Source organism: Gossypium hirsutum, chromosome A05, assembly GCF_007990345.1.
Source record: "Gossypium hirsutum isolate 1008001.06 chromosome A05, Gossypium_hirsutum_v2.1, whole genome shotgun sequence".
In the NCBI taxonomy this organism is placed as follows: Eukaryota; Viridiplantae; Streptophyta; class Magnoliopsida; order Malvales; family Malvaceae; genus Gossypium; species Gossypium hirsutum.
This window is the reverse complement of record NC_053428.1, coordinates 97,397,636-97,410,888: the sequence shown is the minus strand read 5'-3', so window position 1 is coordinate 97,410,888 and position 13,253 is coordinate 97,397,636. Positions and strand designations below refer to the sequence as shown.

At 29.4% G+C, this 13,253-nt stretch overlaps 2 protein-coding genes across 2 annotated transcripts; both read left to right on the top strand.

Annotated features, from left to right (window-relative positions):
• The first annotated feature begins 4,523 nt into the window (after positions 1–4,523).
• On the top strand, positions 4,524–4,940 carry LOC121228974 (putative receptor-like protein 8). The gene has a single exon (XM_041112027.1). It carries the CDS (start codon positions 4,524–4,526, stop codon positions 4,938–4,940), a length of 417 nt encoding a protein of 138 aa, XP_040967961.1.
• LOC107960981 (receptor-like protein 15) lies at positions 4,538–12,002 on the top strand. The gene is made up of 6 exons (XM_041112026.1): positions 4,538–5,206; positions 5,388–5,465; positions 5,984–6,139; positions 6,472–6,546; positions 6,651–6,794; positions 9,772–12,002. Exons 1-6 carry the CDS (start codon positions 4,996–4,998, stop codon positions 12,000–12,002), a joined length of 2,895 nt encoding a protein of 964 aa, XP_040967960.1. The 5' UTR covers positions 4,538–4,995.
• Positions 12,003–13,253: the final 1,251 nt, after the last annotated feature.

Sequence of the window (13,253 nt, the reverse complement as noted above, 5' to 3'; positions counted from 1 at the left end):
CATGTCTCTCATTTTTAGATTTTTTTTTTTGAACTATGAGTATCCAAGTCGATAGTAATAATTAATCTCTTCGTTAGGAGTATTTCGAAAAAGGTAACCAGTTGACTAAAAAATATGCTCTATATATTTTCATAAGTGAGAATCAAATTCCAACCACATGATTAAAGAATGAGATAAATAATCACCACAAAATCGTGTTTCATATTTATTAATAAATTGCTTGTTATCACTGTAAAAAGTGAACAAAATGAAACAATAATTATTCATTGTTTTCTCTAAGCAAAAAATACACATATAAATGAAATTATGAAAAAAATAAAGAGAAAAGAAATTGAAAACTGGTTATGGTAGGCTATGCTCCTAACAGTATTTAGATAAATAGTTGAGTTTAATTGTTTAAAAGATGGATATAATATTAGATTTGTTTTCATTTATTTCGATCCATTTAACCTCATTGCGCCACTGGCTTTCAACTATTTTAAGGGATCCTTGATTTTGGCTTGGCATGAAATAGATAAACATCAAATTTTTAATCATGCAATTCCGAATTTTTCTACTTTTAATTTGTAGAATTTTGTGTTAATCCACGTAATTCAACAAGAACTTCTACTCACTCACTCCTATATTCTAATTAAGATCATTCTTCATCTAACAATTTCCTCTTAAAAGCTTAGATGTAAACTAAGTTACTTACTTCAATTTACTTATTTAAACAGTTCTTGTATGAACAAATAAAGTTTTTTTTCAATACTCGTGTCTAACCTAAATGTAATAGCTTGATTTTCAGTGGTATCGGAAAATACAGTTTTGGAACTCTAGTTCTGTAAAAGAATAATTACGGAGTTAGTATAAAAGAATATTAGAGTTTGGTCCTTCGATTTTGTTTTTTAATTGCTTAATTTAGATATAGGGACTAAATTGTAAAAGTCTTATTTCTACAAATTCTTAAATGGAAAAAGGTTCAAAATGGTAATTGAACTATTTTACTTCATCAAATAGTGGAGAAAGATGTTAATTTCCACTAACTTTGGTTAATTGTGATTAAAGTTTAATTAAGTTAGTTAGGTGATTAAAGAATAAATTAAGGTATAAAAGGCTTGTAAGTGGAAAATACTCATCTTTTTCTTTCTTCTTCCACCAAACTAACTTAAAGAAAACCTAAGGAAGCCATTTTTGAAGCTCCAACACTTTCTATCCTCAATTGTATGTTAATTTCAAGTCATTTTCTTGTATTTATTTTAAATGTTTTTGAGGTCATGAGAGCTTGATTTAGCTAGCCCATATACCAATTTGAAAAAAAATTAAGGTTTTTGAAAGTTTTCATTGATGATTTCTTGAAGAAATTAGTATTAAATTGATAGATTTTAAGCTTAATTCTGAAAAAGGACTAGATTGTAATGTTTAATTATAAGTTCTGCACAAAAGGACTAGAGTGAATAAAAGGTAAAATTCATGTGAAATTTTGGTAACAATAGATAGTAGAGGGTCCCTAAGGGAAATAATTGAAATCAGTTTTAGAACCGAAGATCAAAATGGAAAGTTATGACTATTTCGATTTTAGGGACTAAATTGAATAAAATGTAAAACTTTAGGGGTGCTAAAAAATAAAGGTTCATAGGTTCATTAATATCATGTTATAGTGTATAAATGTTTGATATTTATGGAATGAATGATATAATTGAGTAGATCAAGATTTGGATCAAACCAGAGATAATTGGGGAAAAGCTAAAATTATCGATTAGTCCCTAGAGGTTCAACTTGTGTGCTATTTTTTAACACTCTATACCAGACCCAATCACGGAGTTTGAGATATAGTGTACCACATTCGTTGCTAGAGCAACTAAGATCATATTTAATATAATTAAATACCATTAAGCATGCAATTGCGAACACTATAAGAATTTTAAGCAACAATACAATAAATAATCATTCTCGGGTCTTATACGAGCTTACGAAATAATTAAACTTAACTTGAGATTGAAGTAGGACTGAATTGTAAAAAATTCAAAATATAGAGTTGACGCCGTGACGTCGCCAAATAGTTTGTTAGGTCACTCAACGTCGCGACATCAGTTACTATTTTGGCCTCGTCGAGACGATGGAGTTCCTTATCTCATCGTGACATTATAAGTCATTTATCGTCGTGACATGATACGTTTAACATTGCAACGTCACATACTGTTTCCGCAAAATTTCCTTTGGTTAAAACGAACAAATTTTCAAATCAATTCTAAACATGCATATTATGCTCAACCAACACAATTGCCATTGCTAACATCAATTTAAAACACACCAAAACCTAAATCATCAATTCATCATACTTTATCAAATATAAACTAACTATCCAATAAGATTCAATCACCTCAAACATGCTTGAACCTATTATTTAAGATCATTAACATAAAACATGGCACATTATTACAACCAAATTTATAATTATCTATAAGTCACATTAAATTAGCTAAATACTTACATCAACTATTAAAACCACATAGTTAAGTATCAAAATTGACTCAACTTAGGTATGTACATGTCAAACTATTAACAAAACCAAAAAATGTGCAAACATTGTTGAGTTGAGTCCAATTTCTGAATGTTGAGACGACCTCCATTCGATCTACCAGGAATTTACTTACTTTTCCACATAGAAAACAAAATCGTATGCTGAGCAAATCACTTAATGGTAAATCTACGATTCAAGATACTTTGAACAAATATAAATCGATGCATACATCTAATTCAACTTAACCTACAATCATTCATACTTATCATTTTTTAATGCAATATAACATGTATATATTCATGATAGTAATCTAATTCAATGTACATATATAACATCTTACCATGTAATATACATTTCATAGGCAAATTAAATCATTTATATTATCACTTATAAATAATGATATTTATATTAGGAAATGTATATTGTAGTAAACATGTAACTGTTTTCTATGTATTTGAATGATTGAAAAATAAATAACGTTATTTTCACATTTTACTATTATATCTTTTTTGTTTCTATCTTTCATGTTTTGCATACATAGTGAAATTGTGACAAGCAAATATTGGCTCATTGATTGTCTAAGTTAAGTTCAACTAATGATAAGTGGAACTGTAAAAACATTTACATTGCGAGAAAGATGACTAGTCATGGCTATCAGAGCAATTGACTCCATGGGTGGAGACATAAATGTACTCATTGAAAGAATGATACATTGGACTGAACCCAAGTTTAATTAATTCTAAATTCGTCTGTGAATTAGTTCACTTGTGACGTTCATAGTGTGACTTACCTAAATTATGAGTTAGCCACTGACCATGTGTATATAACTCATGTGCTTTGATATAAGTGGAAGCTTATGCTCTAAAGATGATCATGTCGATAGTCGATATGTTGGGTACATGGCTTATGTATGACATGACTTTACTAGCAACAATGTAATTCATAGATTGATTAAAGAGTTAACGATATCTTCTCGTTGACATTATGTAATTCATTATGACACAAATCAAAATGAGTCATCTTTTAGGTTGAACCTTGATTTATTGGAGGAAACTAAATATCATCCGAAACTCGCCTTGCAACCAAGAACCAAAGAGTGATGAAGTATTATAATTCAAGGGTATAGGGCAAACAGTTTCAAGATGGAGATTTGGTAATGCATAACATAGAGAGGCGAGCGTACCTGGTGGGCAAAGAGGAAAGATGGTCCCTAATTGGAAGGGTCATATGAAGTCGTTAAGAAGTTAGGATTTGGGGCGTATCAACTGGCTCAATTAGATGGAAAGATCGTACCTCGAACATGAAAAACAAGGCACTTGAAAAGATTGTGCATGTAATATTTAATTGACTTGAATTTAAGCACATTCCTATCTAGATGGCTATATCTGTTTGTAACATAGTAAAATATGCGGCCAAGTGAAACTTGTAGCTAACTGAAGTCCAAGTTTCAAGGCAAACCTCACTCTACCTTCAAAGTCAGTGTGATTTATATTACAAGTTCTACTTTACTTCCAAGATAAGCCTCATATCAAGATTGATTTAAAAATTTTCAACTTTATTTTAAGTCGAACCATACTTTATTTCTCGAGGATAAAAAGTTAGAAATATAGCATGACAAAATATGCAATATAATAAGTAACATTATTTTTTCTTAAAATACCAGCTTCATTCCATAAAAATTAATTGTATTTTCAGAATAAGAAGCATTAAAGTGATGGCAGTATAAAAGTTAAAGAGGCGGTAGTGTTATCAGCTTCAGTTTCATCCCTTTTTATGTACATCAAGGAACATAACTCAAACAAAAGGTATAGCTTAAAGTTGTCTTTTGCAATTAGAATTATAAATAATTAATATTAAAAAATTTCGGCATCAAACAAACAAAAAAACTGGGTGTTAGGTCAGTCCCCACTTGGAGCAGTAAAGTCGTCTCCCTTGGGGGGTTGAAGTCAAGCATGCACAGAAAACTGGATAATCCACGGAATATATATATATAGTTATGCTTAGTGAGATAAAGCCAAGTATGAGTCCCAAGTTCATGAAGTTGATCCTACTGGCTATGATCCTTGCGTTACAATTCCACGAGTTGAAATGCTGTGTGGAAGAGGAGAGGGTAGGTCTGTTACAATTCAAGGAATTTATTGAATCGGAAGGCTATGATGCGGACCATCTCTTCCCTTCATGGAGCGGTGATCCACTAAGCGACTGCTGTAGTTGGGAGAGAGTCACCTGCAACTCTTCCACCGGTCGTGTCATCCAACTCTCCCTCAACAACACCAGGAAATATGCTATGGAACATATACGGTATAGTTACGACTCTAATTGGTATGTGAACCTCGCTTTGTTTCAGCCCTTTGTTCACCTCACAACTCTAGATTTATCCTTCAATGCCATTGGTGGATGGATAGAAAATCAGGGTACGTATCCAATATTAACTTAAACCAGATAACTAAATAGAAACAAAAATATAATTTATTTTGGTTTGGGCATCTTACATGACAGGAGGGTTTGGAAGCTATTTAAGACTTAAAAAGCTTGAGACGTTGGATCTTTCTCAGAACAAGTTAAATAAGAGTAGTTTAAAACAACTGAGTGCACTTACTTCCCTTAAGAGTCTTAATCTCAGTGGCAATAACATGGGAGGAGCATTATTTGATAACTGGGAAGGAAGATTCCAACGCCCACGAGAAACTATTCCTGTCCAAGGTATGTTTAATTACTTTCCAAGAAAAAGTCATTTATATTCCTTATAAATTGTTTTCCTTATTATTCTGTAGTTACTTTTTCTCACCCCTGCTCAACTCAAAAAACTCCACAATATTTGATGCTTGCATTATCGTGTAGAAGAGAGTTGAATTGAAATATGACATTCTCCATTTGGATGTAGAATTATCCGTTTTCGAAAGCTTGGAATATTTGGATTTAAGTTCAAACGCACTCCAAGGCAGCTCATTGACAGCACAAAGTAAGTAGTCACAACATTATTATTATTATTATTATTATTATTATTATTATTATTTGGGACACTGAAAATAAATTATAACTCTTTTTACATCTTAATATCATTTTTCAGTTTAGGCCTTGTGTGTTACTTAATTGAACTTTTAGTTGTAGCAATAAATCGAGACCACCAAAATGTTGGAAGAGTGGAATTGGTTTTTGACAAAGACTTTTAGCATACTATATCTAAGTTTATTTCGATTTCTTTAATAAAATATCTTGAAAATAGTGAATCGTGTTAATTATTTTAAGTATGATTTAAGTTCAAGTCGCGTTACTTTTAAAATTTTATCTTCTTTTTATAATTCACTAAATATATATATATCGGAAAAATTAATAACGTGGCCAATGTTAGGTTAACTTTGGCATAGAAGGTTAAATAATGTCGCAAGTCAAAAGGACTAGTCTATTTTCTTTACATCATTTGGTTTAGGTTGATGATTCCTAACAAAAATGGGATTTTATCATTTTATGTGTGAATAGATTCTAGAAATCTGTCTAAGCTTAAGGAGCTGAAGTACCTATATCTGAGCTGGAATGCCATGAATAAGGATAGTATGAAGTTCTTGGGCTCACTTCCGTCCCTTGTCTACCTCGACCTATCGCTCAACACCTTGGAAGGTCCTCTTTCTGGCGTAGGTAAGTATTTATGTATGTACACTTTAATTAGTAAAAGAAAATGCTTGATCGGCTTTATTCCTTTTATTGTTCCAATTTTCCTTGACAATGTCCTTCAGCGTGAGAACACCCATATGTCTCTCAGACTTTAGCTCAAGTAGTAGCATGTAGGTCATGGAGTCGAATTAGACCATAGTCGAGAAAAGAACTTTTAGAGAACAGTATCTGACATGCTGAGGGTTAGACCCTCAACACTACTACAAAGTACAAGTCAAAGAAGAATATTTTTGTTTTTCCGTTTCAGCTCTTTCATGCACATATATATATATGAATGTTTGTGTATCCTGGTGCAGAATTAGAGAATCTAAAAAACTTGAAGGTGCTTAATTTGTACTGGAATTACCTCAATGGAACTCTGCCAATCCAAGGTATTTCTTTGGTTTATTTTATTTGATGTTTTTGAAAGCCTAATGGAATGCATAAAGTTTTCCTAATACCTAATAAGAAGAAGACGATTTACACTGATTGGCAGAGTTGATGGGGTTTAGTAGTTTGGAGATATTAGATTTGAGCTACAACAACTTGGAAGGTTCCATCCCTCCAAATATAGGGAATCTATCCTCCCTTAAGGCATTTTCCGTTGCTCGGAATTCACTCGCTGCTTCTTTGCCCTCAGGTACCAGTTTATACGTTTCTACTTTTCTTGCTTTTTGGTTATTATAGAAAGATACATAAAAATGATGGAGGCTACCATTTTGTCAAATTAATGCGGTAATTTGAAGTTTTATATAATTAGATTATTATGAATATTTTAAAAATAAAAAATTTCAAAATATTAAAATTTATATAAACTTATAAAACATTATAAATATTATAAAAATATAAAAATCTAATAAACTATAAAAAATTATAAAATTAATATTGACATATTTAAAATATTTAAATTTTATAAAAACTTAGAAAATTCTTAGAATAAATAAAAATCATATAAATATAAAAAATTATTAAAAATCATTAAATTATTAAATTATTAGATATTAAAATTGATATAAACTTATAAAATTTATACAAGAAATTAAAAAATCATTAAAACTTATAAATATTTTAAAAAATATTAAAAATCTAATAAACTATCAAAAATTATCAAAAGAAACATATATGAAATTAATAAAATATATTTAAAATTTTATAAAAATTCATAAAAATTATAAATAATGTAAAAATTATAATAAATTTTAAAAATAAAAACATATTAAAAATTTTAAAAATTAAAAATGATATAAAAGAATCATTTAAACCCTTAAAATCATAATGAATACATGACATTCCACCAACCCTTGGATAATGGGAATAGTTATCATATTATTAGGGTCATTTTGATGTTGAACAAAATGCTTTAAATAATTTTGGACTCTCTCCTTTTTATTGATAAATTATTTTTTTTTATTTTTAAAATTTTTATGTCCAATTTTTTAAGTACAATACAATAGTTTGAACCTTAAAAAGTTGAAAATTATTTGCTAAGTATTGTATAATATAAAATATTTTTGATACAATTAGATATTATCAAACCAAAATTTCTTTATCTAACTAACCATATCTTAGAATGAAATATTATGACCAAGGTTTTTAGAATCGGATAAGTAGTCAAATCAATCAGAAAATATTAAATAATCAGTTCAACTGTTCGATTCTCAGATCAATCGGTCTAATTACTTTCTCCAAACCAATACCATTATCGATTTTAGTCTAGCCGGTTAGACAGATTGATCTAGTCCAGTTCAATTTTTATGATTTTTTTATAATTCTATGCGTTTATATCAATTTTAATAAATTTTATGATTTTTTTATAAGTTTTTAAGAATTTTAATTTTTTATAAAATTTTAAATATGTTTTTTAATTTTATAAAAATATATATTTTTATAATATTTATAAGTTTTTATTATTTTTTATGTATTTTATAAGTTTTTATATGTTTATACTAATTTTAATATATTTATAATTTTCCTGATTTTTATTTTATTCTTTTGATCATTTTTATAGAAAATTGTTAGATTAAATCGGAAGCTATCACGTGTCACCATTTTATTAGTTTGTCAATTTATTTTAATATCAACATGATAAATTAATGGTGAAATTATTAATGGAGAGAATTAATTGATTTTAATAAAAATAAATGATAATAATTTGTAAGGAAAAATAATTATTTTATTTCAAATTTACGTAATAAATAAATGTTGTCAAACCTTAAGATAGGTGGGTAATTTTTTTTTTGAATAATAATAACGGAATGAATTTATTGAAGATGAGAGAGGGAAAAGGGATACAAAATAAATTTAAGATGTGTAAAAATAGAAACTTAAAAATCCGAAAAAGTAAAATAATATTGAAAAACAAAAGAAAAAAGAGAAATAAAACAACCTTTTAAGTGTGTAATTATTAAACCCATAAGAGTGAATATGTTTTTATATAAAAGCTTACTAACATCACAATAAAATGGATAAATTTCAAATGGTTATTTATAATTTACTTTCTATATTTTTAGAAGGAATTTATTTATACTGATATCAAATTGAAATAATTTTATACTCTTTTATATCTCTTTGTATAATTAATTCAACTGTTAAATTTATTGATATAATTATATTTAGTAATTCATGTAAAATTTTAAACGCATTTGATATTTCCATCCTATAGATCTAAAAAACTATATATAGTTGAAAGTTTTTTACTTAAAAAAAAAATAGTTATAAAATTTTAATTTGCATCAAATTTAATGCTCATGATTTATATAAATGAAATAATAAATTCAACGATTAGTTTGTTAAATATTAATCATACAGAAGTACAAAAATATATTAAACTACTTTAATTTTACATTTATATCGGTGTAAGTGGATTTCTCCCTATATATAGATGTACACACGAATATGAAAAAACTTTTGAACTAATTAATATAGCTTTTGTTGTTTATTATGTTGCTGAATTTATTATTTTAAAGTTTTATAACATTTATAAATAAAAATTTTAATTTTACTAATGTAAATTGTTTCAAAAATTTCACTTGATTAGAAAATTTCACTAATAAATGATTTTATATAATAATAAAAATAGTGAAACCATTAACCCAAAAAGTAAAAAAAAATATTATTTTTATTTTAAATAGTAAATTTTAATTATTTATATAATAAGTACCTTTATCTCATATGTATAATTTTATAAATAATAAATTTTATAATATAATATATTAATTATATATTATCTAAAAAATTTCACTGTCAATTTATTGACTATTAAGTAAAAATAAAAATTGAATATTGAAGAGTTTTATTTATAATATAGTTTTTACAAATGGTTTAATAAATATTAGAATTTTTTTTATTGGTATTATATTTTGAATAATGTTGCGTTGCATTAATTACATGAAGTAAAATTATATTGTATATTGAATATGTTGAAATACTTTAATTACTATTTAAAATTATTATTATTATTTATAATATTTGAATTGTTGAATAAGTTGATATATTTGAATTATATTAAATTTTAGACTATCTAGAAAACTAATTAAAAAAATTAAATAGATGAAATCATAAACTAGTAATTTATAAATGAGAATGTAAGAGCATGCATTTGTTTATTGTTTTCACAGATTTGTGCCAACTGAAGAGACTACAAGAGTTGGATCTTAGCCAAAACTACTTTGAAGGAATCCTTCCCCCTTGTCTATCCAATTTAACGTTTATTGAGTTGTTGGATGTCTCACATAACAATTTTAGTGGAACCCTTTCAGCGTCTTTGATACACAGCCTAACATCTTCTTGGTATCTTGATTTTAGTTACAACCATTTTGAGGGTTCATTCTCACTAAGCTCCTTCAAATCTCACTCCAAGCTTGAGGTACTCCAATTCGCAAGCAACAATGGTAAATTGCAGATTGATACTGAGAATCCTCCAGGGTGGTTTCCCTCGTTCCAATTGAAGGTTTTGGCACTGTCCAACTGTAGTCTCAACAATCATACCTACAGCATTCCTAATTTTCTTCGCCACCAGTTCCACCTGCAGATAGTTGATCTTTCTTACAACAAGTTGCGTGCAAGTTTTCCTGGTTGGTTGCTTGTAAACAATGCCGACCTTGAAATTCTAAAACTAAGGAACAACTTTTTGTTCGGGGAGTTTCAGTTACCGCCATTCGCTATGACCAACGCAGTTATGGTGGATGTATCAGGCAATCAAATTCACGGTCTTCCGGAGAATATCGGGAAAATCCTTCCACACATGGAGTATCTAGATTTATCAAGTAACGCTTTTGAGCAAGATCTGCTACCCTCCATTGGTGACATGAAAAATTTGCAAGTACTGGATTTATCTTACAATAATTTCTCTGGAGAAATCCCCAAAGAACTGATTGTCGGCTGCAATGATTTGCGCGTTCTAATGTTATCCGGTAACAAACTTCATGGACAGATTTTTCCGATGCTCTACAACTTGACTCAGTTACGTGTGTTGCAATTAAGGAACAATTACTTCAGTGGGAATCTGTCAAATGTGAAAGCAAAAGGAAGGGTACTTGGCAACCTGGCGCTATTGGACATTGGTTACAACTTTATGACAGGGAATATTGGTAGCTGGATAGGTAATGTGACGTATCTGGATATACTTGTGATGCGGAGCAATTATTTGGAGGGTCAGTTCCAATGTGAAGGCATTTCGCGTTCTGTGTATTATTTAGACCTTTCTCATAATCTCCTTTCTGCTCCACTCCCCTCATGCCCTCGTTTACAGCACTTACACTTACAGGGGAACAGATATAGTGGATCAATATCAGAAGCTTTTCTCAACACTTCACAGCTTTTGGTATTAAACCTCCGGGATAACAATCTTTCAGGGAGCATCCCTGGTATTATTGGCTTGTTGACTAGCTTGAAAGTTCTTTTATTGAGTCAAAATCTTCTAAGTGGTTTGATTCCAGAAGAACTATGTGAATTGAAACAAATAAGCATGATGGATCTCTCCCTCAACTCCTTCTCTGGGTCAATTCCCCGCTGTTTCCAGGGTATCAGGTTCGGAAAGATTGAGCCTCGCTATTTGGATTTGGACATTTCACATGAAAAGGTTTCTAGTGAATGGGATTACACTACATATTTTAGATATGGAACTTTGAAGAAGGATTATGTGCTTCACAGCACTACCGAACAATCTGTCACAAATGTGGAAGTTGACTTCTTGACAAAACATAGATCCAACACCTATAAAGGTGGCATTCTTAATTTCATGTCGGGATTAGATTTGTCATGTAACAAACTATCCGGTAGGATCCCGTACGAGCTTGGAAATCTAGCCTGGATTCACGCACTAAACTTATCCTACAATCACTTGACGGGGCCAATCCCGGAATCTTTCTCAAATCTCACCCAAATTGAAAGCTTAGACCTTTCACACAATATGTTGAGTGGAGAACTCCCTTCATTACTGATCAATCTCTATTTCCTCGAAGTGTTCAGTGTGGCATACAACAACTTATCAGGTAGAATTCCAGATATGAAAGCTCAGTTTGGGACATTTGATAGAAGCAGTTACGAAGGAAATCAATATCTTTGTGGACAGCCCTTGAACGAGAACTGTAGCATCGTGTCACCGCATCCCCTGATAAAATTCGTAGATCAAAGTAAGGAGAAATGGTATAGTATTGATCCTGTGTTCTTCTCCGTAACATTTAGCACCACATACATCATTTTCTTTCTTACTTCCATAATTATTCTCTATCTGAATCCTTACTGGCGAAGAAGATGGTTTAATTTCTTTGAAAATCGTATATATTATCCGGCTTATGATTTCATTTCCAGTATTGTACACAAGGCTTGTGCTAAACTGTATTGGTAGGCCATGTAACAGTTAAGCCTAAGTTAAAGCTTACCATGTATATTTTACTATTAGTATAAATAATGAGTTCCATAATACTCTGGTTTAGTTCAGAAAAATTAACCAATCCAAGTTGATAACTGAATTATAGAAATTTATCTCTGCAAATTGATTATGTAAACATGATACATAATGAATCTTATTAGGCTTCGTCCTGTTTGAAACACATCCTTGGTCATTGCAATAGTTGGAATATAATCACAAAGTTTGTACTTACAGATTCCTTCATTTGTTTTGTGGAATGTGGGGGTTTACAGAAGTGTCAGTACATAGTGAAATGAATTTTGTTTTCCCTGGACAAGGACACTGCAGGACACTATCAGCCCGCTTGAGATTTTTCTATATTTTCAAGTTTAATTCATCAGTTTCCTCATTTTGATCGATCTGCATAAATAAGGTCTTCTAACAATTTGTTTCTTCAACAAGATAATAAACTAATCATTTTGGATTCCCTTATTACCATTTTACTTTTTAGGGTTTTGATAAGAAAAAAAACAGTCTATTAATATCCACAGAATTAAAAATTTAACTAAGTTAGATGCACTTATTAATTAATAGTGAGTACAAAGATCGTTTCCATAAATACTAAAAGTACTAGTAATTACTAAATTAATTACTAATTAACATGACAAAGAATAAAATAGAAAAATAACCGATTAATAACCAAGAAGCAAAACAATACCCAGAAAAAATTCACCTAGATTTTATTTGTCATTATCAATTTAAATTACGCAATTTCTTAACTTAATATCTTGATTAGTGGAAATCCTAAATTATGCAATATTGATCCATAGAAATACCTGAGCAACTGACTCTAGGTTGATTAATTGAATTTTTTTTCTAATTAAAACATTTATTATCGCATTAACTCGTACTATAAATTCTCCTATTAGATTTAACTCTAATCCGATAGATTTATATTATCCTATTTTTAGGATTGTATGCAATTCCACTAAATTACTAAGATCTACTCTTAACAAAGTTTACTCAACCTCTGAATTAAGCACATTAAACATGGATCAATAATTTAGAAATATTAAACTAAGAATTAAGCATTCATAATTGAGAAAAAAAGAACTAAGAATTTATTACGTAAAATAAAAAACAAACGACAGAATCCCTCATAGGGTTCATCCCCCTCGATATTTAGAAAATTAGTCCATACTTAAAAATAAAAAAAAATCCAATATACAATATAACTGAAAAAAACAA

Bases quoted from the DNA above. Each gene is read 5' to 3' on its own strand.
- LOC121228974 (XM_041112027.1), top strand. From the start codon at position 4,524: ATGAGTCCCAAGTTCATGAAGTTGATCCTACTGGCTATGATCCTTGCG.
- LOC107960981 (XM_041112026.1), top strand. From the start codon at position 4,996: ATGACAGGAGGGTTTGGAAGCTATTTAAGACTTAAAAAGCTTGAGACG. The intron at 5,466-5,983 runs GTAAGTAGTCAC...ATGTGTGAATAG, and splicing joins CAGCTCATTGACAGCACAAA to ATTCTAGAAATCTGTCTAAG. The intron at 6,795-9,771 runs GTACCAGTTTAT...TTGTTTTCACAG, and splicing joins CGCTGCTTCTTTGCCCTCAG to ATTTGTGCCAACTGAAGAGA.